Below are 26,932 nucleotides of genomic sequence, written 5' to 3'. Positions count from 1 at the left end.
TGATTTGCTCAAATATTTATTTTAAAAAGCATTTGTACAGCTCTTTATGGTCACAATCTGGGGCATACAAATAATTTGCAGGTCAATGTAGAAATGGCACAGTTGAGAAAAAAAAAGAGATAACAAATGGAAGTTGCAGATTTTGGTGGTGTGAGATGGTTTACCATGAGGTACGACTCAAACAGGTTGGATAGTTGCTGGTAAGAGTGTCTTTACCTAAAAGTCCTTTCTTTCAGTGTGTTCTTTGATATTATTAGGTTAAATTGTAGTAGCTGGTTTTGAAATATTAGAAACACTTTCCACACTGCCCTCCAAACTTTTAAAGCCAGAGCTCCTTCAATGAAATGTTAACTATTGGCATCTCCTTTCATGTGAGCATGTAACTTTACAGTCTCATCCTGTCATTAAAGACTTTTTCTCCTTGATTTATGCATCCTTTGTCTTCCTCTCCTCTGTTAATCAAGTGCCCCTGTAGATCTTCACGGTCACCTTTTAGTCCTTTGATAAGCACTAGAAAAGGGAAAAGACTTAGAATACTATCTAAAGCATCGCTGATGGCACATGAGGTAGAGCTCCTTGAAATGAGCAAGGCTGCCCACAGTTGAGAGCTACGGTCTCTCCTCAAAACCCCAGGGAAAGCTCTCCATAGCTGAAATCCATCTTTGAAATGGAGGGAGCAAACTGCAGCGTAGTGGGTTATCATGCTTCGAGTTATTCTATGCCAGCTACACTGAAGTAACTGTACTTGTGCTTACACACAGCATATGTGAGGTAGTGCCACTTATTTTGAGCTTTTATCATCTGGAGAATCCTGGGTGCATGTTTGCTGAGTTCCTTTGTTTTGCTTTTTCTTGACAGAGAGATTAGCTTCCCAGAAGAGGATTCACACCAGTCTGTTAGCTCAGTGCACCACTCCATATGGCCACACATTCCTCACTGTTTATAAAAAGTTGCCACAAATGAGTTGATGCCCTCATTCATTTCCTCTGAAATGCTGTGGTGAAGAGAAGCTCTCACACAGGTAGGACAGACATGAGATACAGCTCCTTCTGTATGCGCTGCTTCTGGGAAAGGGGATGGGGCAGGGGCAAAGGGTGAAATGAGATCTTGAAAAAGAGCTATTGTCACAAATCCAAACCACAGCACTATACGAGCTGCTATGACGAAAATTAACTCCATCCCAGCTAGTCCCAGTACACACAGAAGGGATGTTCAGTTGACAAAGAAAAGGAATAAATTGCTCATTCCCCCTGACCCTGAGCCTATCTGCAGATAGCCTTACAAACACCCCTGTGAGATCCCCAAACCAGCCCATCAGTTTTCTCTAACATGTATGGCTGGACATTTTCTACAGGCCAAATTCTGCCCTAATTGGTGACATCTGTACAAAGACACTTGGCACTGGAGTTTGGGTAGGACTGGTTTTCTCCTGATACTTACTTAGGGCAATGGGTAGGCAAGCAGCAACAGAATCCTTTCCTCTACAATGTGGCCTCAGTTAATTGGCGATCCAGAAAAAAATAAGGGAGAAATTTCTAGTCATGGCAGTCTGCTGCTATGATGGTTAACAGGGTGTGGATCTGCACAGTAAAAATAACAATCTTAAACAGCTCTTCAGAGAGGCAACATACTTGAAATATTTTTTCCCCTTTTTCCTCTGTATCCACGGGATGCCTTATGTGGAAAAGTGTAAAAATACTAAGCATATGTAAAAATTTGTGAGCTGGAATTCTCTGGTTACAGATAGGCATATAAGCCAAACCTGAAAATAAACGATTTAAAAGTTAAATCCTTTAGGGAAAACAAAACAAACAGAGCATTCACTATCAGAGAAATAGCTTGCCAGTTATTTGTATACTTGAACAGCTGATGTTTCCTGTGGATTTCCTGAGTTTCAGTCAGGCCTGCCCTCCACATGTGCCTACTCTCCAACAGACTTCAGGGTAAGGGACCAGGAAGAAGAGCTACACAACATGAGCACAGCTGGATGTGTATGGAAGGATGATATGTATTTTTTCTTCTCCAACATTTGAGAGGTAGCATGGATTGACTAATATCCTGGAGCTCTTTCTTCAATATTAATTATTAATCAGCTTTAAAAAGAATGTCCCTGACCAGAAAAGAGAAAAGGGTCATGAAGACAGTGCTTGAGCCCAGTGGCTTATTATCAGATTTTTCTCTTGTTGTTTGGATTTTTTAAGCTATCAATGCAGCACCAGTAGCTTCAGTACACCTCAATTTCAAGCTTTTTTCAGTTTCACTGGTTTCTGTAAGTCTAGAGGTAGTATTTGCATAGAACAGGATGAGGAATTCTACTCAGAGGGTTAATTCTCTTTTCATATGCTCCAATGTGTCCATTGTAAGAGAATTATGCAAGGCTGGAGGGACTGCAAATCAAGACCAGGTGATGATTCATTTCCATTGCCTCTTTCTTGCTTTCATCTCATGCTCTTCAGCTGTGCCAAAGCATCTTCCTTAACTTCTCCAAAGCCAAGGATAAGCCTGCACGAAGAACAGTATTGTTTCACTTTCTTCACCTATAGCTTTATTATATAGGTGTGCCTAAACAGGTATAACTGAAGTTATAGCTCTGATAAGTCATGGTTCTGGGATATAGGTTGGATATTAGGAAAAAATTCTTCACCGAAAAGGTTGTCAGGCATTGGAACAGGCTGCCCTGGGAGGTGGTTGAGTCTCCATCCCTGGAGGTATTTAAAAGAAGGGTAGACATGGTGCTTGAAGATATGGTTTAGTGGTAGACTTGGCAGTGATAGGTTAGTGGTTGGACTTGATGATATTAAGGGTCTTTTCCAAACTTAATGATTCTATGATTCTATGAAACGCCTCTTCCTGCCTGGAGTGGACTTGTGTCTGTTCCTGCAAAGATCCTCAGAGTTGGAGAACAGATGTAAGGGCTGGATGGGAGGTCAAGGGTGAAGTGACTTTTCAGAAGTAACAAACCACCATGAATTAAAGTCTGGAAAGTGAATAATTTGAGGTTAGTTTACTGTAGGTTCCTTTGCTGTTGCTTGAAACCATCTTTCTGTGAGGTGGTGTGAAGGAGGCTTGCTGCTTTTGTGGGAAGGAAATGTGGTTTGTTGGAGCAATTATGTATAAGAATTTTCTACTATGATAGAGAGAGGCAGGGTTGGGGGAAGAAGTTCTTGGAGTTTGGGTTGGGGTTTTTTCCCCCCTTTGATTAATTGATCCCTTTAAAATTCTATGGGCTGATTTATTTGTCTGAACGGATATCACTGGTATTCTATTTATCTACAGAAAAAGTGCAGTTGAAGCTGCCACAGGTATAAGCAAGCCTTTCTATTTTAAGCACCTGCCCATCAAGTATCTTACCATAAATTCATTTCAGGGAGAGAGATTGCTAATTGACACCTTTTTATCACTATCAAATTAGATTTGGACAAAGGATGTTGACATAAGACTCATTGACTTTGCCATCACTCCCAAATCACAGACCTTTCCTATCTCTGCACATGATTTAAAGAAATACAGTTATGCCCTCAAATAGGCTTGGATATCAGCTTCACTTTCTCCTGTGTGTGAGAAACCTGCTTATCAACAGGAGTAAATAGTTAAAATGGCTTTTGTAGGATAGAAATACTGGTCTATGGTATCTTTTATAACTGTTTTTAAAAAAGTCTTGTAAGCCTGACTAGGGTACCAATGAACAATTAGTGCGGGGCAGGCTTCTTTCTTCACCTCAGACATTTATTTTTTGACAAAGTGATGATAGGACTGTACATTAATAACACTTGAACTGCAGAAGAAACACCATCATTTCCTAAACAGGGCAAGGGGAATGCAAATGGAAGTCTAGGATAATAAGCAAGTGTTAGCTAATTAAATGTTACCCATGCACGGTATATTCTAACTCTTATTCATGTTGTAGGTAGAAGACTAGACATGGGTGAGTTGCTTAAGGTTAAAATAAAAAAATAGAACCAATATAGCGTAGCTCTCATCTTCAAACTCAATTAAAAGTAGTTACCGTCTTTTTAAAAATTTTTAAAGGCAGGGAATAGCAAGATTACACTTTTGCATGTTCTTACAAGTTTCTGTCTCTTGGCATGCAAGCAAGTTGCCAGTCATCATAGAAAATGTTTTGGCAGTACCTTTCTGACATTTCTGTGTGGGAAGTGTAAGAAGAAGAAATAGGGAGTTTGCTTTTTGCCGTTACTGTTCCTTCAAGTAGTGATTTTTGAGGTGGAGCTGTTTTCTGAGAGCTAAGCAATGGGAGTTGTCAGAGATTTCCTAAGGAGGGAATTGCTAGAGTTATAAAATGGCCTTTTTTAAAAAAAAATTATTTATTATTTTTACTACCTGAGCAACAGCCTGGTGGGAACAGACTTGTGAGCTGGGTATGACCCCTCTTCTACCCTCCAGCCTCCTGGGACCAAAGTCCAGCACCTTGGATGCCTTCAGGGGGGCTTTCCCAGCTTGTGCATGGTCCTTGGAGTCCTTTGGGTGAGGGACAGCAGAAAAGCTAGGAACAGAAAGGAAGAGTGATGCTCCCAGTACAGATTTCTCCTCCATGATGATACCTAAAAGCCCTGGTAAGCTAGGTTTCTTTGGAAACGAGACTCTGCACAAATCCTGCAAGATCAAACAAAGGGTGGACCGTCTCCCCAGCCACAGGCTGAGCTGCCTTTGCAGAGTGCTGGCTGGCTTCTCCCCTCTCCTCTCCCAGCTGGTGGTAACACAAACCGGGAGATCACAAACACACCACCCCTTTTTTAAAAAACACACACCCCAAGCTGACCCTACCTGAGTCTCCTCTGTCCAAGCTTACTTGAGGAGTGTTTCCGCTCCATTTCAGGCCTGCAAGTAAGCAAAGCTCTATAACCCTTCCTGGTTTCATCAGCAAGTGATGCTTTAGCATGGGGTGATGCCACTTTACTTTTCTTCTAGCTTCCTCCTGCCAGGAAGGCAGAGATTTAGAGCAGCGGCCACAGCCAGGTGCGTAACACAGAGCACAGCCAGAGCCCTTTTTGGATAGAGGCTGGAGTCTCCTCTGTGATCTCTTTTCAGCAGGCTTGCCTCCTTTCATTAATCCTACTTAAGGTAGGAAGCAGCACAGTGACACATTGTTATCATTGTTTGTGTAATGGTAAGCGCTCTGCTGGGTGGCTAAATTGCTCAGCCTTCCCCATGTTAGCCTTGAGGCAAAAAAAAAAAAAAAAAAAAGATAGACTAATGCAAGTCACAAGAGGCAGGAGGAAAGAAAGCTTTTGGAGGGGCAGGATGCAAACCAATTTCCTGGAAAAGCGTGCTCTGTGTGCAAGATCTTTAAACTGTGAAGGTTTTAAAGGGCATGGTCACAACCCTGCTGCCGAGTTGCTGTTGAATTGTGGCAGGTTGCAGCAGGGCTGCAGTGAAAGGAAAGGAAATTTTGAGTCTTGCTTCAAGCTAGTGTGAAATTAAAAGCCAAAGGCCAGGCCTGTTTCACTACCTTAAAGAAGAATAAATGAAGGGGAAGATGAGTGCAAGAAAGCCTGCTATTTATGAAACAGATGGGATGAAAAAGGGATTAGTCAAAAGTCCAGGCATTTTTTTTGAGAGACATTTTTTCCAAGCCTTTTAATCTGGTCATTTTTCCTATTGAGTTTCTTCTGTTTGCTCACTGTCAAATGACAGTACAATAATAGATCATTAAGGTATCGGCGGGGGGGGGGCATTGGGGCTTTTTGTGTGTGTGGTTTTTCGTTTTTTAATTTTACTTTGTAAACCATGCAAGCTAAGAATTGGTCTAAGGAGATAGAATCAGAGTTAACCTGGATCTGTCATCCATTTACTTTGGAATCAAAGCAGAGAGTTGGAGAATAACATCTGTCTACACACTCTTGGACTTCAACTGAATTAGTACCCTGGGAAGGGCTTATCTTTGGCAATTTGCTGCCCTTCTATTGTTGCAAAGTCAAAGGAGTTTGTTTAATTTACACTGTAGTGCAATCCCAGGCATGCAAACACTGGGGGTGAGTTGTTCGCCTGCATGGTTGATGCTGTAACACCTGAACTTGGTAATGCCGGTAGCTCAAAGGTAAACACTGTTCACCCGGTTTTACTGGGGTGAAGACCGAGGTGAGTAAAAACAAGCAGATGTATGTAGGTGTGTGAATCTGTGTCAGGGAAAGCAAGAAAGCTGGAATTAGTTCATTCTTCTCAGCCTTGAGCCCAGATGTTAGAGATGTTATTGAGCCTATATTCTCATGATAGGCAGGACTTTTTTTTTTCTTTTTTATTACTTTCCCTGAACAGCAGCTAGTGTGGTCATTCACTGCTTAAGCTATAACTTTCCAGTTTTTAACACCTTACACAGTACTGCACCTTAAACAGCTTTTTTATTTTAATTTTTTAAGGCCTTCCACAGCAGCCCCCTTGGTCACCCTCTCCTTTGCTCCTGGGCGCTGTTTGAACCTTTTCCAGCTGTGGAAAGGCTACTTCCTTTCCTGAGATGTCCATCTCAGAGTTCTCTGGGTTTCCAGATCCCAGAAAACAGGACCAGAATCACAGCCTTTCCTGTGATCCCCATTTCCCTCCAACTGCACACACCATGTTTCATCTTTTATTCTCCCTGTCCTCCCACGCTCCATGCACTTTTGTGTGAGATGCCTGGATGCTCACCTGCTAACTAGCAATCACTTTCCACACAAACCAGTTTCAAGTGAGCTCTGAATGAAAGGATTTATCTGCAGCATCCAGAAGGGAGAACACCAGCACAAATGTTCATAAAAGTCAGTTCTGAGGAAATGCAAGGAAATTGCTGCAAATCTATTGAAACTAAATCTAAAAGGTCACCCTCCACTTTCCCATTTCCAGCTGCCTCATACAGATGCTTTCCCTCCTCAGTGGTTCTGTGCTCATATGTGCTCTGGGCTCCAGGCTGCATCTGCCGGAGATGAGCTCTTCCCTTCCAAACCCACTCATTCCCATGGCCAATCTGCTCTCCTGGAAGGAGAGACAGGCTTATTTTTTGATTTAGTTTTTACCATCACAAACCATATTTCTTTCTGATGTGTTCAGGAGGATGTGTTTCCACTAAATAAAGACTCTCATTTTTGCAGGAGAAGCTCAGAGAGTAGTTGTGTAGTGTGTTATATCCCATATCTGGTATTTCACTAGCTTATTTAACTATTTCTGAGCTACCAAGGAATAACACCTTGGTTATCCTCCTCTGTCTTACCAGGCGTATCAGCATTAACCTTTCAGTGTGAAATGTCTCTGATGAATTTTCCACTGGATACCAGTTCAAAAATTGACCACAATTCTTGTCCAATCCTCTAAATCAGAAAAATACATGCAGCTCATTACTAACTCTTGAGACTAGGCACAATGGTAATCAACTGACTTAGGCTGACTGCTGACTGATACTTACTTTTGAGAGGCGGTCTTGGGCTTTACAGAAGTTGTTAGGATTGAGACTCAGGTTTTATCGAATGATGTGCAGAAGCATGATTTTCACGATTGACATCATCTTGAAAGAAGAAACTCTTGAGTCTTCCCATGTGGTTTTTAAAACTTGAGGCTCTTCTGGGAAAGATCTTTCTTTTTCACAGCTATGAAAATACCATGCAGAGGAAGAAAAAGGCAGTTGTGCAGTTAATTCAAACAAGCTGGAGCTTTATAGGACAAAATGAAACTCTGTCCAGAAGCCTTTGTAGCCTAGAGAACCACAGGTGGTGGATGGCCTTTTTACAAGGCTGTTTCATTAAGTCATTTTGCAAATTTAAATTAATTTCATAGCCTTTTGACTAACTTGATCTCCTCTGAAAGTGCTCAAAGAAAGGATTTACTTTGTAAGTGGGCCAAGTGTGTCCACAAGGCTGTGGGCTACTGCTAAAAAGTGGCTCTGCTAGAACATGTAAGGAAATTCAGATAATTCAGGTGGGCTTTTATGCATATGTAAGTAAAAATTCAAGTACCCCATCTTCATTCTCAACTTTCAGCTGGAGTTCAAGTGACATGAGTGTCTTACCATGAATATTTGTGGGCTGAGAATTTTAATTGTTTTTCTGCTGGTCAATGAAGTGAATACGCAGTTGGAGCTGTGTTCATTCCAGTTAGGAACAAAGGCAACACAATATGATTGGCAGAAAAAATTGCAGCTAGATGCTCTAAACTAAAATAAGATTCTGAAATTTCTAAAAGCTGTAATATCGAAAGTTATAAAAGCTGTAAAATTAAAAAAAGAATACATTAAAACTGACAAAATCATAACTCTGACTTCCTTGAAAATATTCAAACCTTCTTCACTGACACTGAGCCCAGGAAAAAGAAGAAGCTGAAAAACTGAGCTTCACCCACCAAGAATACACTGCTAGCATATTCATGTATCTATCTGATGTAATGATCTTTCTATTCTACCTGTGCAGTCTTTGCATGGATTCATCACTCTCCAATGTTTCTACTGATGAAGTACCTGTGGAACTTCTATTAATTCTGAAGGCACAGTCTGGCATTGGCATTTCAGATTAGCAGGACATCCATACGTGCTGAAGATCTCATTACCACCTTGTAATTTGATGACACTTTCCAACCTTTTTCTGGAAAACCATGTTCTCGCTGTGAACTATTATGCCACCTTAACAGCGAACAGTTTGGGGTTCCAGAAAAATTCTGTGGTATATATTCACTTGTTTTAATGCAAGTTTGGAGAACTATAAAGCCCATAGTTTAGCAATCACTAAGTGGTTCCTTTCATCTAGAACACTTGCTTGCTATGCAGTCTAAGCAATAGAAAAAAAGGAAATTAATCAGGCATATATATAGCCTGTCCTCAAGGAGTCTTTCCATAAAACTGTTGTGTAGTCACAAGTTAATAACAATCCTGTCACAAGATAATGAGACAGAAACACTTACAATCCATTATTTTCATTGGACATAATGATTGGTAGTGCTGTTACACATTGTATGATCTTGTACTAGAAAGATGATGAATTCACGTCTGTACTTTTCAGCTGTGAGCCATTTTTTGTATAAACATACACACTTCAGGATGTCCAATTTTAGAGGATGGTGAAATCAGCTCTTCAACTTGATTGAGTCCTCATGCTGCAGGATTTGTAAGAGAAGACGTATCATTTGTATCAGGGTCAAATGCAAAGGACAGATCCAGTCCTTTGCCAGCCAACTTGTTGGCATAGATGAGCTACTTTCAGGTTTTGCTCAGAATCAAAACTGACAATTTCAAAGCATTTATCTCAGAGTTCCCTTTCCCGATGAATAGTAGCAGCAGTTTTGAGTTAGCAGATTTCAGGGCAGATTGGTTCAACTTGAAAAAGATTCAGAGAAAACTTGGCTGGCCCAGGCTATCCAGTGAGCTTCTGAGACAAATCCAGTTATCTATTCCTGGTTCTCCTGGGACTTATTTCTTCTAATGAACTGGTTAAGATGCAGATGACGTAGCGTTTTTGTGTGTTAATCTCTACTTACTCATTAAGTGTTCTTTAAGAAGCTGATTTTAGGAGGGTGTGCCTAGAGTTTTCAGCATGTGTACTGGCTGCCTCTTCATTTCCAGGCATGCAATTTTAAGGAGGGCCTTGCCCACCTCAGATAATTCCTGTCCTCCGATGTCACTGCTCCCACTAACAGTGTAGCTTCAAAGATTTCCCTGTGCGAAAGAGGGAGCTGGCAGACAAGCAATGCTCTGAAAATCCTTCAGTGTCCATTCCTGGTTTTAGACTAGCATGTTTAATGACAAAGTCCATCATTTCAAGAAAAGGAACTGTGTTCCTGACACAGTTGATCCTGATAGATCAAGGCAGCCTGAACATTGTAGTGAGGCACAGAGTAATCTGTGGTTGCTATAAATCATACCTGTGGATATACTTTGGCTAGATCAAATCCCTTGGCAGTTATATAGGGAATTAAAATAGACCTTAGCCTGGGGCAGAGAGGATGAGAAGGGAGTAAGGAACTGTATAACCTTAAGTAACTAAAGGGGAGATTATTTTCTTATTTGTAGGAAAATTATTTCCATAGTCCACAAAGTATAGTGACTCTGACTGGATTGTTAGTACGCTTAGCAAAAGGTAATTGTCCCAAATGACATATGAGTAAAAGCATGGGGGTTTTTTTTTCACCTTAGGTTCACTACGGTAAATGTTTATAGACTCTTCTTCGTTTCTGTAAGCACTTCTAAATTAAAAACAAAAAGTCAGTACAGGTAGCTTTGGTACAATGCAATGGTAGCTGCCTTCTGAGGTACTATAGCAAAAATCAGACTGCATCCTGCCCATGATATAACATGGAGAAGTATAGGTTTCATCCCATCAGAAAGCTTGTGATAGATCTCTCAGCACTGAGCCTCCTACCTGAACTCCACAGCAAAGGTAACACCATAGATACTTGAGCACAGACATTGAGAAGAAGCAGCACTGTATAGTTCTCTGTGCAACGTTCATCCAAAGCACATTTGAAATTGCAGACAAGAATCTTTTTAACTAATTCTTCTGAATAACTACCTAATCAGTTATTTTTCAGTGCTGAGCAGCCACCACCAAGACCCATGGTTGCCTTTTTAGTCACTTATTCCTGTAGTTGTCTTCTCATCCTTAGACAGTTCTACCTGCATTTTGAGGACTAACTGCTTTCTCATGGCACCTTGTGCAATCGGGCCTTGGATTTACGATAATAATATTGACAGCAATTGTAAGGAGGTTTTTTAAGGCTTTTGTGAATTAGCTCCCTGCCGTGCAGCAGCTTTCAATCACAACCAGGACATAGTTGAATTATTCAGACAGGATCTCACATGCTTATTCAGTCCTGCCAAGGAGGCAGTGACTGGCATGAAATCACCTTAGCAGTGGTTGTATGACCGGGAGTAAGTAGCTGAATAAGAAGTGTCACTCCAAGCTGACTATTCTGTAACTCCTTATGGAGAAAGAAGCTTTTATGGGCTGATTCTAGAAGGCTGAAGTTCACCAGTCTGTCCCTTCTTCCTCCCCTACCCCTGCCTGGGCTGACACTGACAGAGGGAAAGCTTGCTCCCTTAGGGAGGCGACGGTTAAATTCACATTAAGGGGTTCACTGAATATTTATTTCATCTCTAAGACAGCCAGCTGCAGCACTCAGCCTGCCTAGTACTGTGGTAGGATGTGACTTAGGTCTGGGCTCAAAGGGAACAGACATTTGCTGTGTCGCCCCATGTCGATCACCTTTACAGATTGATACCAGCTTGATACCACTCACCTCTTGTAAAAACAGTTGTTACTCTTTTTCCACCTAGTGGAAAGTAGACTCCGCAGTTTGGTGTCATATTGTTTTAAAATACATATCTCTTCAAAAGTCTTTGGGGCAGAAAAGTAATTATTGATGTTTGTTTACTTAAGATAATAATCACATACAAAGAATGCCAATTTCTTTTCCTGAGTGAACTTTTCAATTTTGGATAATTTTCTGTCTTTATATTCTAACTACTAATCTTATTGCTTCTTATGGATGACGCAAAACACTAGTAGTTTATTTTCCACTCTACATGGAGTGGTTATGGCAATGCACCTGCCTCAGGTGCGTGGTTTGTATATTTAATCAGCCAACATAAAATTCCTTTGAACACAGCTCACTTTTGCTGACATTGAGGATTAAAGCAGCTGGTATAGATTAGATTAATATTTTGTCTCAGCTGTTTCAGTTTAAATTAAGACAACAGAAGATCAAGTGCAAAGCAAGTGCATAACAATAGTGTGATGCAAGCCCAAAAGGTCTATGCATTAAAATCGTGTAAGACCAGGTTCAATCATATGAACTACCATAGTTATAAAGTAGTGTGTAGATCTTTCATTGAAAATCAGGTGCCACTGCGCTGCTTGTAGAAACCTTTTCAGATCATAAAATAAATGGTTCTTTCTTGTTACATCCATATACTCACCTGTTCTGCTGAGCTTATAGAAAACAGTGTATCTTGGTGTTTATCCCACATTCAGCATTTGTAATGTAGGTTACATATAGGTTACTTGGGTTCTACACCTTCCCTTATTTGCTGTGTTTGGAATGACTTGTTTTTCTGATTTAAAGAAAGCCTGTAGAGTATTAATATTTTTTGTTAATTATTGGAGAGATGGATTTTCTTCTTCTGTCATGTCAGACTACACTTGAATCTTTCATCTGGTTCTCTAACAAAGCAAGGCTCCTGCAATCGTGTTGATTGGGTAGGCACAGGTTTATCCCCTGTGTCTAGCTGCAGTAATTTTTTAACCTGTGGGCTGTTTTCGGTTCAACTTGACAGAGTAGCAGAGATTGCAAAGGTAATTTGGTTCTCCTAAGGTTTGCAAAATTAGGGATCCGAGAAGCTGAAGGAATAGGCAAGTGCTCTGACTGAGGAAGGGGCCACAGCGTAATTCAGATCTGACTCAGCACTGGATAACCCCCATGGGAGGGAGACCCTGTAAGTGCCTTGCCTGGGGAAGAGCTTCAGCTGGAGCTAGTGATGAACCATGAGATACTTGGGATCCTGATTTCTGTCATTCTGCTGATCTTAGACAGTTGTCCTGCTCATATCACTCAGAAAAGAGGTGGAAACTCAGGACTGCCTGGCAGATGTTCTCCTGCATCCATCCAATTTATCTCTACATGGAGGCAAATCTGACTTCAGCTTTCTGTGACCCCTCTTCATCTCCACCTATTCCCGCTCTCCCCCAGGACCTCTGCTGTCTCTTGCCTCAGGGAGCTTTGTGTTTGTGTGGTTTAGGGTTTTTTTCCCTCAAAAAATTTGCAGTATTCAGAAACTATTTAGAGGAACTGTTCTCTGTTGTGCTAGAAGCAAAGACTCTGTGTCCTGAGGCCTGTATGTCTACCCTCATGACCAGCAGAGCAATACTTGAAATTATCTTTAGTTTAGCCCTTTTCTTTGGATTTGTCATCGATAAGGCACTCCATGTGTATCTATCTGTGCTGTGTGGAAAAAGCAAGGAGGTAAAACCTGTAGGTGGCAACACGAAGATGTGTGGGAAAAGGCCGTAAAAAAGGGTCCAAAGTTACTTGTGTTAAAGTGATGAAATGGTATGTGAAGCTAAATAAAAGGAGCAAATTCACAAGGTAAATATTTTTCCTAGTTATTAATAAATGCGGACAAAAGAGTTGTTTAACATTCAGATGCCTGTGAAAGACATTTGCTCATTGTCATGAGTGGTATGTATTTTGATAACACAAAATAAGCACCTCATCCTCCACTGCTACTCATGCATGTACAATTCTTCCCATTTAATTCAGCAAGACTAATTATCTGCATTAGTGACATTAGCTTGAAGCTATGGCTTTGCAGATTGAGGCTCTGGCTTTCAGAACAACTTCTTTAAAAGAATTAGTCATGTCTAAGTACAACAGAACTGCCAAATTGCATCCCCTGGCTTTGTCTGATAATTTGGTCGCAAAGCCAGCCTTATGCAAGACTGTCCTCATGGCAATAGACTTAAGGCAGCGGTTATTCTAGTTTTGTGTGTCCGACAACCATAAAATGGCTCATAAAGGTCGGGCAGTTACCTCACCAGCTGATAGCAGATGAGGTAAGACACACTTCGTTTTACCTTCCACTTCATTGGCAGACTTTGTCATCCACGCTCCAGGGATGCCTGTTGACTGTTTGTAAATCACCTCTTAAACTAACTCCCATTTTGGTTTAACTTACTGTGCAGGCATGAAAACTGCAGCTAGTTCTCAAGCAGATCCCAAACCCCTGCCTTGGCAGCGATAGCATCAATTAGAGAGGCAGGGCTGAAAACAGCAGCACTTCAGGAACTGATGTGCGAGTGGCTTGAGCATTGCTGCCTGCAGAGCAGCAATATCTCTGGGACCAGCAAGGTGCACAGCTGGAGGAGGCAGATCCTTTGATTTTTACTTTATAGTAATTTAAAATAAAAGGCAGTGCTTATTCTTACAGTCCTGCTTTTTGCTATAAATTGAAAAGTTTCAGTAACTCTGTCATGCCTGCACTGTTACTGAGGAAAATAGTGGAAGGTTCAGGATCTGGAACGCTTGCCTATCCAAGGTCAAGCAGCACAGGGAAGGGGGACCGAAGGGACAGGCCATGACTGTTTAACTAGTGAGGTCTTTTAGTCTATACATCACTTGTCACCCCTTATCTTTGAATGAACCATTCATAATTAAGTAGTGTGACTGAAGATGTGAAATTCTACATGGCAAATACTGAACTTGCACCTCATTTATCTCTTTCAAGTGTTTAATGAATTTTCAGCTTCAGCTAATGAATAATGGCAATTTCAGGCCCATTGTCCTATGCAGGGAAATTAATAATGGCCTAAGGATAGTTTCATACCTAGAAGCATGGTAGTGATTACTAAAACGCCAATACACTTTTCTGTTTAGAAGATCCAACATTATCTTTGAATTTGTTCCAGTCAGTACAGAGTCTATTTTCACAAAGAACCTTGAATGTGCAACACATAGAACCTGCTCTTTGGGGATAAAAAGTGAGTAAAAATTACCTGCCTTCACCTACCCTGCCCTTAAGGTTACCATATACTTTGGTTTCTCCAACAGGTCCTCTTTGTTCATGCAGAAATTTATTTTTGACCAGGGTTTAAAAGCTTTTAATTGCTTTTTTATAACACATAAAAGAAATGTGGGAGCTCAATCCTTTCTTCAGCGATGTCCTGAAATAATATAGGTTAATGGATAGGAACGGGGAAACTTCCAGACTCAAGAACTTGGCATAAAAAACATTTTGTAATCATTGCTTTTATTAGAAAAGGAGCCATGAATAAGTGTTTCCACCAGCTCTTACTTCCCATGGTGTAAGTAAAAGCAACTCACAGTGGTAGCTGTGGCTTCAGTTGGTTTTGGTGTTCAAGACCAAGTACAGAAGTTTAAATGCAGAAAGCAAAGCACGCACATGATATGGACATATACATATGACACCAGTACTTGAAAAAATGGAAATGAGCTTGACATACAGAAGAATACATTTCTTACTAGCCAAACCTAGAGGAAATATGTTCTACTTCTCTTACCCACCCAAAGTGACTGATTTCCGTTTCTTAATAGCCTCTTAAACATGTAGCTAAACTAAAATATTGAGAAATAAAAATGTGGTTTTCAGTCACAGAAGCAGGAATGTACATTTAAAAACAATTGTGTAGCCAAAAACATGTTTCATCTGAAAACACAGGACTTTTTAAACCTAATCTGCTAGAAGTTAATCACTGCCTTGTCTTCAACTTCTGATTCAATTTACCATGACTTACATCTCACTTCTACTTATGAATGTCAAATAAGCCGTATTGAGAGAATTAACATGTTAATTTTGGGTTTAGACAGTGGGATGAGATAAAGTAATCTTATCAAATACATAATGGCAAATACATAGCATGCCACATTCTAACATGGCCAGATACGAGGCGTGTAGGATTTAATAGCTCATCCTTGTCTGTTGCTGGAGGTGAGTCCCAGACTGCTGTAGCATGTCCATGTAAGATCTGATTTTGTCGCTAGAAAAGATGGAATAAATTGCTTTTAGAAAAGTTTTGCAAAATTAATTTAAAGACCCTGTCGGCAGCTCCAGTCTTCAGATCTGCAGCCTGTGCAAATGTTTTCTTCTGGAAGTACAGCCCCTGAACCAGATTTCTGCATATGCTGTATGGGCTTGCTTTTCTTGGCCATCTCAGAAATATCACTGATTATGAACAATAAGGTTGAAAATCATTATTTTGCTTCATCCATAATGTTTTTTGTAACTTCTGGCTTGATGTCTTTTCTATTATATGCCTTCATAAAAACTCTGGATGTTAATTTGTCATATTAGCATTGGGAAGTTTATTTCAGTCTGGGAGTTAACCAGCCTAGATCTGAAGTCATAAACATGCTTCAGTGGGAGTGCCTAGAAATGTGTTTCTGTAAACTGGCTTTAATCCTGTCATATGACAATCATAAGGATTACCATTCTGGAGGCATAACTCATCATGCAGTATGCCTGGCAGCTGTCAGGATCACAGCCTTCAGACACATGTATTGGACAACTAATAATTAGATGCAGTTAGGCATTTTCTATCTGAATATTTTTTATAATGGAAAAGACAGGGTGGGGTTTTTTTTCCAGAAAACCAGGTAAAGTGTCTTCGGGTAACTGTAGATTTGCCATAAGGCAGAAGTGACTTCTGCTAGTCAAGAAAGCTGGCAGGAGGGCAGGGAGGTTATGCCTCTTAGGTACTTTCTTCTACTTTGCTTCTGCTCAGAGTGAAATTGGCATCAGGTTTCGGGTCAAACAGTGCTAGAAAGCTCAGTCTGAGACTCCCCAAATCAAATTCTTATCTTATAAAAAAAGTGCTTTTCAAAAGCCGCAATTCAAAATGAAACTTTGTGCTTACTTTCAGAAAGCAAGCTACTTTTAAGTCAGTAAAATTCAAAGCATATTCAATTCAAAGTGTATTATGACAAGAAGTCTACCCATTTTCCCATTGGTGGTTAAAGTCAGACTGATCAGGTTGCGATGTCTTAGTAACTATTTTAAGCACTGAAACTTGAAGTTGTATGAGTCTAGTTCTACCCACTCCTGTCAGCTTCAAAGGACTGCAGTATCTTCACAAGAAAAGCGTTTTGCGGGAATAATGTGTGTATATTGCATTGTGCTTGTCAAACTGAATCATTTAGCAATTGTTCCCTAAATGTGACAAAACTATGTCCCAAAAATATGTACATTTTAGCACAGTCCTAAACAATTCCTCTATGACGATTTGAGACACTTCATTTCATGTACTTGTGTGCTGATCTACAAATACTGGTTTTACCAATGGTGCTCTCATTCTCTGTTTTGTTCTACTGAGGTTTTATTCTATACTGAATACCGTTTTGTTACTGAAATAGATGGGGGGTTTTATCTTTTCTTTTCCTCCTCAGGAATTGCTTTCTGTCTGCTTTTAAATTAACTATGTAGGATATATTGCTGCAGTTTAGCTTCTGTGGACTTTTAAAAAGATGTATATTACTTAAGCTTTTCATGAATTCTTCCAAAGCATACTTAAAAAAGAACTTGACACAATAAAATGACTGCATTTAAATAACTATAAAACTTGGACAGTAAAAACAGATCTTCAATTTTCCAAGACGTCTCTTAAAATCTGCTTTGTTAAGATGTCAAATTATGCCACTAGAACCCAATTACCAGCACTCATATTGGTCAATTTTACTTATTTAGGTACACGCATATGTTCTGAATCTGTGAAATGCTCTGTTGAGAAACCCCATCATACCTGGCAGTTGAAGGATCAAAGGCAAAAGAACCGAAGTCCATATAGTATTGTGCTGTGTCTCTCAAGGCTGTCCATGATTCACTAACCTGGAGTAGATCAAAAGAAGAAAAAAATTTTCTGAGATTTGATATTGAATAAATACAGTGTGTGACAATAGAGCAACCTTGCCTGCATTGCTAAATCAGACAGGTTTCCTCCCTTGCCCCAGAGGATTGCTGTTACGTGTTAATCCCAGACCTGTACTTTCTTTCTTCGGTAAATGCTGCAAGATGATGGAATAAAATACCTGTTCAGCCACAGTGTATCCCCATGCATTCTGGCTGCTGCTTGGGTCCCAGTAGTTCTGAGAATATGGTATGTGTCGTTTAAGTCGTATAAATTGATTTGCTGATTCTTCTCTCAGAAAAGGTGCTCCAAGGACACCCGAAATGGAAGCTAAGAAATATTTGTAACATCAGAAAAATATTTTAGGATGCGCACTGCAAAAAAACATACTTTTACCCAATGAGCCTGTAGTTTATTTAGCAGAAATCAAAGGTGGTCCTACCTTAGATCTTGAGAAAAACTTTATTTCTTTAAGCCCAAAGTTAATAAAACGGCTGCTATAAATCATTATTTTGCTGTTGAATCCAAAGTAAATAAAGTTACAATCAAATTAAGGCATGAATTTATATTTAATACAAGATTTTGTGACTGAAAAAAACCTGAGACTGGAATTGCACTACTCTCAGATATACTGAGAAGCCAAAAGTTTTTTTAAAAAAACCCTAAACCTACCTATGAATTTAATTATACTTTCTAAACCTTCTGGTTTAGATGTAGTATTCATTCTCATTAGTAGCAGCATAGAAATTGCATGCATGGAAATTACTCTATGAGCCAAAGATATTGCACTTCTAATCTTCTTTTCTCATCTTGTTTGTAACATTGCTTTAGACAGCTTTTGAGGTCATGCCAGATGCAGAAGTACTTCTTGCAGATCTTCTTGAAATAACCATTCCACCCAAGAAAACAGAGCTGAATTCTTCATTAACTTCATATGAAAGGCCCTGGTACAGCAAAAGTCTTTTCAGGCTCCAGTGTTTGAGACATAAATTCATTTGGGGCTCAACTGGTCTGAAACAACATGTCTGAATAGTACAATTTTTAATGAACCACTGATTAAGATGAAACTCAGATACATCATCCAAGCCGAGGCCAGTGTCTGTAAACAGCCGTGCTCCAATATAGTGAAGTGGGTTTAAATGGACACATGAAGGTGACCTGCACATATTTAGTACAGATGGGCCAAGAATTTGAATGCTTGTCTATTGTGTCTTAGAATGGGAGCTCACCAGGGCAAGCTATCACCTCACTGATAGCACTCCAGTGCCCCTATTCTTGAATATCTAGAGGGAAAATCTGAGAATGTCAAATGTTTGCTTTCATGCACAATGCTCATCTGAATCAAGTTCTTTTGCTATTATTACTAGCTTTGCTGATCATCTGCATTATGGTCGCTCTCCAGTTTTTTAAATAGAAAAAAACCATACACTGAATATGTATAGGTAGTAGATATGTGAGCTGGACTATGTGCTGCTCCTTTTCACTTTGTTTCTTTTCAAAGCCAAAAAATGCTCAAAAAGAAGGTGAAAAAATGCTTGATTATATAGTAAAAAACAAACAAAAAAGTGAAGGTTGTTGTCATCTTCACTCTTAACAAAGACATGAAATAGTGCTTTAGAAAATTTACTTAGCAAGCAATGACAGTCCCAGTAGTTCCTTCCTACTTCAGTCTCTTCAGGCTCCAAGTTACTATAATCAGAAACTGGAGGCAGAAATTTTGGGGTAGGGAGTTTTCAAGGAATGCCATCTTTAAAAACATTAACAACTCCATGGAAAAACCTAATTTCAGACATTTGGTGAGAAGACTCTTGCGTGAACTGCACTCTCCCTTAGGGAACTGAGGAATAGCTATTTCTGTACTTCAGAAAACAAGTAAGATTTTGGCCTGGGGAAGAAAAAAATATATTTCTTGTATTTGTCTATTAAGCTTCTACACTTCTGTTCCAGAACTGCACAAGATAAAACTAAGCTCGTGCCAAATTTTGTTATTTTCTGGCAATTTACTGTTATCCGGTAAAAAATCTATGAGCTGTTAACTTCTCTTTAGTGAATTTGGGTTTTTTTTTTTTTATTAAATATTTTGTAAGCTCATGATTACATTTATGGACTGAGATAACTGAACTGGGATCAGAAATTGGCTCAGTAACAGCCTTCACTTTTGTTTAAACATGTATATATAGTTAGTAAGGGCCATTAAACATTAAATTTTATCACCAATATGTGCTCTGGCCTTCCAGCTTCAGGGTAAGCTAGAAAAAAAGATCATTAAGCAGCTCTGCTTTTTGTGTTTCTTTTCCCTGCTGCCAGCATCTTCAAAAAATGAGCTGCATGTTCTGCTGGTGGGATGGTGAGGTGTTGTCTAGGCTACTGTGGTGCAGAGTGCAGCATCTTAAGGGGATTAACTTTCAATTTCTAATATACAGTCTGGTCTGGCTGCACCTGTATCCAATGAGAAATGCCATCCCTAACCATACTGAATATTCATTTTGATTAAAGTATACTTGCCTGCTCTGAGGGGAGACAGGGGTGTCAGCTCTAATCTTGGCTGCTTCTGTCATTGTTGACATCCAATTCTTGTTCTTTTCTAGGTGCTACCTCAAATCCTTCCACCACCACCTTTAGCACCTGGGAACCATCTCTACAGGGCTTGTCCCTGGCTGCTGGGACACTCCAAAGATGTATAAGTAGCAGAAGAAAATCAAGTAAGTGCCTTTATATTCAAACAAATCCTTCAGGCTCATTTTCCCTTCATCATACTGTAAGGATCACTATACGTCTCTGAATGGGGCAAACTTCATTCACTTCCAGAATAACTCTAGTGAGACCATTTCTAGTGAAAACAGAAATAGTCCTGTTGGTCTCTCACTGGGACTACACAGACAAGCAGGGTTGCATGATAGAATCATAGAATCGTTAAGGTTGGAAAAGACCCTTAAGAACATCGAGTCCGACCGCTAACCTATCACTGCCAAGTCCACCACTAAACCATATCCTCAAGTACCACCTCTACCCTTCTTTTAAATACCTCCAGGGATGGAGACTCCACCACCTCCCTGGGCAGCCTGTTCCAATGTTTGACAACCCTTTTGGTGAAGAAGTTTTTCCTAATATCCAACCTAAACTTCCCCTGGCACAGCTTGAGGCCATTTCCTCTCATCCTATTGCTTGTTACTAGGGAGAAGAGTCCGACCCCCACCTCACTACAACCTCCTTTCAGGTAGTTGTAGAGAGTGATAAGGTCTCCCCTCAGCCTCCTCTTCCCCACACTAAACAACCCCAGCTCCCTCAGCCGCTCCTCATAAGACTTGTTCTCTAGACCCTTCACCAGCTTCTTGCCCTTCTTTGGACACGCTCCAGCACCTCAATGTCCTTCTTGTAGTGAGGGACCCAAAACTGAACACAGTACTCGAGGTGCAGCCTCACCAGTGCCGAGTACAGGGGCATGATCACCTCCCTGCTCCTGCTGGTCACACTATTCCTGATAGAAGCCAGGATGCCATTGGCCTTCTTGGCCACCTGAGCACACCGCTGGCTCATGTCCAGCCAGCTGTCAGCCAGCACCCCCAGGTCCTTTCCTCCAGGCAGCTCTCCAGCCACTCCTCCCCAAGCCTGTAGCATTGCATGGGGCTGTTGTGACCCAAGTGCAGGACCCAGCACCTGGCCTTGTTGAATCTCATACCGTTGGCTCTGGCCCAATGATCCAGCCTGTCCAGGTCCCTCTGTAAGGCCTTCCTGCCCTCCAGAAGATTGACACTTCCACCCAGCTTGGTGTCATCTGCAAACTTACTGAGGGTGCACTCAATCCCCTCATCCAGATCATCAATGAAGATATTGAACAGGACCAGCCCCAACACTGAGCCCTGGGGAGCACCACTCGTGACCGGCCACCAACTGGATTTGACTCCATTCACCACCACTCTCTGGGCTCAGCCGTCCAGCCAGTTTTTAACCCAGTGCAGAGTGCACTTGTCCAAGCCGTGAGCAGCCAGCTTCTCCAGGAGAATGCTGTGGGAGACAGCGTCAAAGGCCTTACTAAAGTCCAAGTAGACACCGTACACAGCCTTCCCCTCAGCCACTAAGCGGGTCACCATATCATAGAAGGAGACCAGGTTAGTGAGGCATGGCCTCCATGTCATAAACCCATGCTGGCTGAGCCCGATCCCCTGGTTGTCCCACACGTGCCATGTAATGGCATTCAAGATGATCTGCTCCATGACCTTTCCCAGCACCGAGGTCAGGCTGAGAGGCCTGTAGTTCCCCGGATCCTCCTTCCAACCTTTCTTGTAGAGGGGCATCACATTTGCTAGTTTCCAGTCATCTGGGACCTCCCCAGTTGACCAGGACTGCTGATAAATGATGGAGAGTGCCTTGGCAAGCTCCTCTGCCAGCTGCCTCAGTACCCTCAGGTGGATCCCATCCGGCCCCATGGACTTGTGAACATCCAGGTGAAGGAGCTTGTGCTTTGGCAGAGTTCAGAGAAAGCAAGGTCTTAAATCTCTGACATAGACTTGGAGGCATCAGACCAGATGTCTCTATCTGAGTAGCCCCCCTGAATACAGTGTATAGTCTTCAGCAAATAACCTACATCTTGCCTCAATTTAACTTTCTCATACTGGGTGTAATTTTTCCCCACCTTTTGAATGGCTTAGTAAAAGATTGTGGAAGAGTTTGTTGCTTGGGTAGGTGCTTTATAAACACAGACTATTCCTGGAGAACTGCAGCTCTCCATCTTGCAGAAGTCCAGCAGTGAAACGAGGAGAATGGCGTTTCGGAGCACTTGGGCATGAGACTGGAGGCAGTTAGGAGCAGGTGACTAATGTTAATGAAATAGCTCTCAGTGCATAAAGTCGAGCCAAAAAAAAGATGAAGAATTTCAAATTGTAGTGAAACAAAGTTAACTCACTGTGAAGAGCAGTCAGACCTATTGGACATTGATGTTTATATTCAATACTGGTTTATCCCTTTTCTCTTAGATACATTTGTTATTTGAAAAGCACACTTAGGGATTAATGGTCCAAAGGGAAAAGAGGAGGAATGTTTGTGGGAGTGAACTGTTGCAGGGGCTGTATCAGCTGTTACCAGTTAAGAGTTTTTCCCTTCATCATCTCTTGAAGAGTCAGTCAGTGTTCTCATATAAAAATCAAATTATAGAAAAAATTGGCTGGTTTCAGCAAGCAGATGCTCAGCTCATGTAATTATTACTTTCAGCAGGTAGTTTTGTCTATCTTGTACACCTAAACAGATTGTCCAGAGGGAAAACTATTAGTAATCATTACTGCTATGGTGCCTCCTGAGCATCTAATTTTGGATTAGTGTGAACTGGTGTAAGACTAAATTTGAGAGAGGGGAGATGGTGGTAGAACCTTGTCATCTTGGTCAAAATAGCAAATGTGTACTTAATTCAGCAATGACTATAAAAAAAAAATAAATAAAAAAACCCACCAAACAACCAAAACTGAACAAACGAAAAAATCCACCACCCTGATTATGAAAAAGGCACATCAAATAGCTTGGACTGTCAAGGTAATAATAGAAAAGTATTACAGTATAGCAAGAAAACTGTGCTTAAAATATAAAATCAACCTGAATAGATCCTAAATTATTGTTCATTAAAATCTCATCATACTAGTCTCAAATGGAAGCTTAACTCTACTGTGCAAGGATAGATTTCTAGAAAGCAAGATATGTAGCTGGGTACAATTGAAAAATCTTCCCCAGAAGACATCTTTTTCTGTCAGCTGAATGTACAAGGATCCACTTCATCACACAGTCAAAAAGGTGAGTATAGGATTAAATTTTGACACCTTTGTCTGCTTAGCCACCCATTTAATGTATATGCTTTTTCTTTTTTAAAAAAGCGAAGCAGTATGTTTCTAAGCAGTCTTTGGGGAAAGCAGACAAGCCACCATTTGCCTGTCTAATGACAGAGTTAAGTGATAAGAAGACAAAACTTTAAACTTACTATAATATAGGATATGCTTCCCCCTGGAGCCTTTTTTATCTAGATCAGCAGTGTAAGTGGTGAGGGTCAATCTCAAGGCTCGGGACCAGAATTTATCCCTGGTGTGCATCTACCACAGGGAAAAGTCATTTATGTCTGATTTGCTGTGATATTTACAAAAACTTTGACAATTACTTAGCAACACTTCAGTCACTCTCTGCACATATTGTCCTATAAACTGGAGCTATTTGGTTTTCTCCCTAGTTTCTGAAGACTATTGCAAGTTTCTGACAACCTGAAAACCTATTGTTGAAGTTATTTATATAGTGGAATTTAAATGTCAAAATTTGGCAATTGCTCTGGCTCCTTTCCTTTTAGTCTAGTAACTCTTCTTATTATCAGCTTTGGTGACCATCTGGTCAAAATGTCAGCTCACAGGGGTAAGGCTGCCAGTCTTATCAGCACTTTAGGCCAGAGCTTGGACAGAGGATAAACTTGGACAGCTAAACTTCAGCCTTGGACACTAACCTTGCTGAGGTGGCAGGTGCTGACGTGTTGGGAACTTTGAAAAAGTAAATCAAATGCTGTAGCTGAGGTGTGTTTCTTAAGGTTAGAAACGACCCAGAATGTACCCTCCCATGCTTCAGCTATCTAACTTTCTAAATCCAGAAAAGATTTACAAAGCCAGACACCAGGACTTGGTCTGTGGATTCAGAATACCACAGCACAACAGTGCAAGAGCTGAAAGAAAATTGTGGAAGAAGCTGGTTTTCTCATCGCTAAAGTATTTATCTAGGTTATGTGGCACTCCATGGAAATCAACATGTGGTTATCTGTCAGTACTTTGTGTACATAGGTGGATTGTGGCAGGGATAGACTTTTGGATTCTGTGGGCCACGTGTCACCTTTTCTCGGTTGAAAAGTGCAATTACATTAAATTCAAACACCTCCACATTGCTTTTTTAAATGGTGAAAAAGAAATGTGCATATGCACATTGGCCATGTACCCCAAAGTGTTTGGATGATAACAGGCTTAAAATCAACTTAAATTGCTTAGATTTGCTAATACCTGTCAACAGCAAAATTTAAACTCACTGATTTTTAAGTGCTTCAACACCATTTATATCACCCAGGCTTTAAAATTTTGGTCTCATCTGTTTATTTTTAAAGCTTGAAGTACAGTAGTCTCTAGTCTTTGACAATTCTTAATTTTACAGCACAAGACACAAGAGCTGTCTGACTGAAGAGATGAGAGCTCAGCCATTAACACTTGTTAAAGCTACAGCATCAGCCTCATTCCCTCATCAGCAAAGGCAGACAAGTTACAGACACTTAATGCAGAATTAGCTATTGAACATATTGCCGGTGTGATGCCAGGGGTCAGGAAAGTTGTCAGGTATGGGTAAATAGCAAGACAATTTGGCAAAAATCCCAGATAATCCTAGGGAAGGAACTGCTTCCCCTGCAGCAAAGTAATAAGCATCGGTCCTGGCAAAATTTCCTTCCTAAATCCAGTAACAGGACACCACATTCTTTTACCCCATTCCTTGCTACTGCACTCTGCAGAGGCTAAAGAAAAGGTCCAGCAAACAGCCTTAAAAGCCTATTTCCAGAGATGTGAAGATGGTTTATTATGGGGAGTGATTTATAGCAGCTGAGTTGAGGATGTGATGAAGAGTCAGCTTCTCGTTAGTGAGTCTTAACAGCCTCTGTTTTAATTCACCACCACCTTAATCATTGCTGAAAGGATTCACAATTAATGAAATTATTAATGAAAAACTGAACTGTTTGTGATCAATTAAACTTTTAAGAGCTCATTAAAAATCAGTAATATATAGTTGTTCCTGCCTTTTGAAGAAAGGAACCTGGGAAAGAGGGCAAACAGGCTGTTAGGAAAAGACAGAGACATAAGGGAGATGAAAGCAAAGGTAAAGGAGGGGCAGCAGACTGCTGTGCTTGCAGCTTGGCTTCAGGTGACACTGCTTCTGTCATGATGACCTTCAATGGAAAGTAGGTGAGGTTCAGGAAGACAGACAAGTACCCAGGAATAGTCCAAGGTCAGGTGCAGAGCAGATCAGGAAGTGTAAATCAGGGGAAAGAAAGGTTTCTAGGTGAGCTCTAACTTGCAGAAGAGAGAAAGGCCCTTTCTATCTTCTTCCTCCCTGCGAAGCCTCACTGCAGCTAAAGCTTATGGTCATAAAAGAAGGAAGAGAATTTGGCCCATAACAGTGAGTACACCTGACTGTGGTCCCAATTCACAAAGCACCTTTCTTTATTAATTCATGATTAAGCAGTGGCTAATTGTCTTCTTCATTTTGCCTTAGCTCTTCACATCATGTATTTACTGCATGTGTGTTGGAGCACTCAGATCTAAGAGATGTTTTTAATGCACACATGTGGATGATGCATCTTTCTATGATGCAAGCAATCACCTGAGAAGTCAACAGACACTACCTGACTGGTTTGTTCTAATTTAGTGAGGAATAAATTAATCTCATAGTGTGTGCATCACTGACCATTGACTGTACCAGTCTGTGCTCCTTTGGGAAGAGCATTCTTTCATCCTGCTGATGCTCCAGCCCTGCCCCATCCATTTTCACTTTGGTCCAAGTTTTACAGGGTGTGTCTTGATTTTTACATGTCCTGGTTGCAGGGTGCTGTGAAGATTTGATGATCAGACAGCCTGAGAGCCTTAAAAATTAGTCTCCTTAAGCATTTCAAATCTGACATCTCAGAAATCAATTGTGAAATAGATCATTTTAGGTCCTTATAAATGCATGCAAAATTGTTTCTTACAAAACATAAATGTTGAGATCCAAATAATGTTTAGGGAAGATTCCAAAATGACAGCATTAAGCTCTTTCTGCAATTTTAACAGTTCAGAAAATCAGCCTGTGAGAACCCCTTTTGGTCAGGAATGCACCGTTGCTCCTCATACTTGAGGGGTTGAGCAGTAAGAGGTTCGAAAGTAGTCACAGGGAGCAGAACTGAGACTGTATTTCACAGAATTTGCTATGCAGTCTTGTGCTCACCCACTCTCCCATATGTCCCTGCTGCACTGATTTCCAGTTAATTCTCTTCCGTCAGTGCTGTTCCAGTGGTAACATGGGGTTTTTTGCCAGCTCACTATTTAACAAGCCAGAAGGGAACGACATGAGACAGGGTGCCAGGCACTTACCTGTAAACAGCAGAGCAGACACCAAAATTTGAAACATTTTCAGAGACAGGGCAAATTGTCCGGAAAGTGTTTCCTTTGTAAAGCAGAGGCAATCATATGGTTTTATACTTTATTATCTTAAGGTTTATAAATCATTTACCAGATACCTGTAAATTGTTCGTGCAGGCAGAGGGCAGGGTACAGTGTTTAGTTCAGATTTGTCCTATATACCTTTGGTTGTACACTTTGGACTTTGCAAGCTGAGCTTCCAATGAGCCTTAATGGCTCATTATTGTGTGGATATATTAACTTCCCCATAAGGTTTATAATGCAAAATAGCACATTGGGCTTGTTCTGAGTGTGCTGAAGGCAAATGTCTGCAAGTCAGTCTTCTGCATGATTGTTTTCCCCTCATTGTGGTAATGGGCACGAACAGTTTATAGTCTGATGCAAACATGAATGGTGGGAAACAGTGTTTGAATGCACCTGCTCTGAGACCAGTGCCTAAGTATA

General features: G+C 40.7%; 1 protein-coding gene across 3 annotated transcripts; it reads right to left on the bottom strand.

The window, feature by feature from the left end:
* Positions 1 to 26,566, bottom strand: C1H3orf85 (chromosome 1 C3orf85 homolog). 3 transcript variants are annotated; one of them, XR_010375587.1, is made up of 6 exons: positions 26,441 to 26,566; positions 17,503 to 17,651; positions 17,217 to 17,302; positions 7,391 to 7,571; positions 4,339 to 4,501; positions 1 to 1,061 (listed from the first exon to the last, which is right to left on the bottom strand). XR_010375587.1 is itself a non-coding variant. In XM_064468293.1 (4 exons), exons 1-4 carry the CDS (start codon positions 26,475 to 26,477, stop codon positions 15,380 to 15,382), a joined length of 351 nt encoding a protein of 116 aa, XP_064324363.1. In that variant the 5' UTR covers positions 26,478 to 26,560; the 3' UTR covers positions 14,694 to 15,379. The 3 variants fall into 3 exon arrangements, 1 of the variants encoding a protein (XP_064324363.1); XR_010375588.1 differs by having other exon boundaries at positions 1 to 510; XM_064468293.1 differs by lacking the exons at positions 1 to 1,061; positions 4,339 to 4,501; positions 7,391 to 7,571 and adding an exon at positions 14,694 to 15,458 and having other exon boundaries at positions 26,441 to 26,560.
* Positions 26,567 to 26,932: the final 366 nt, after the last annotated feature.

The sequence above is a fragment of the Phalacrocorax carbo genome, chromosome 1 (assembly GCF_963921805.1).
Source record: "Phalacrocorax carbo chromosome 1, bPhaCar2.1, whole genome shotgun sequence".
Lineage (NCBI taxonomy): Eukaryota > Metazoa > Chordata > Aves > Suliformes > Phalacrocoracidae > Phalacrocorax > Phalacrocorax carbo.
The sequence above is the reverse complement of the archived record's forward strand: the minus strand, read 5'-3'. Positions and strand labels throughout refer to the sequence as shown.

Bases quoted from the DNA above. Each gene is read 5' to 3' on its own strand.
- C1H3orf85 (XM_064468293.1), bottom strand. From the start codon at position 26,477: ATGTTTCAAATTTTGGTGTCTGCTCTGCTGTTTACAG. The intron at 17,303-17,502 runs GTATTTTATTCC...GATCTACTCCAG, and splicing joins GATACACTGTGGCTGAACAG to GTTAGTGAATCATGGACAGC. The intron at 15,459-17,216 runs GTATGATGGGGT...CATCTTTTCTAG, and splicing joins TTTGATCCTTCAACTGCCAG to CGACAAAATCAGATCTTACA.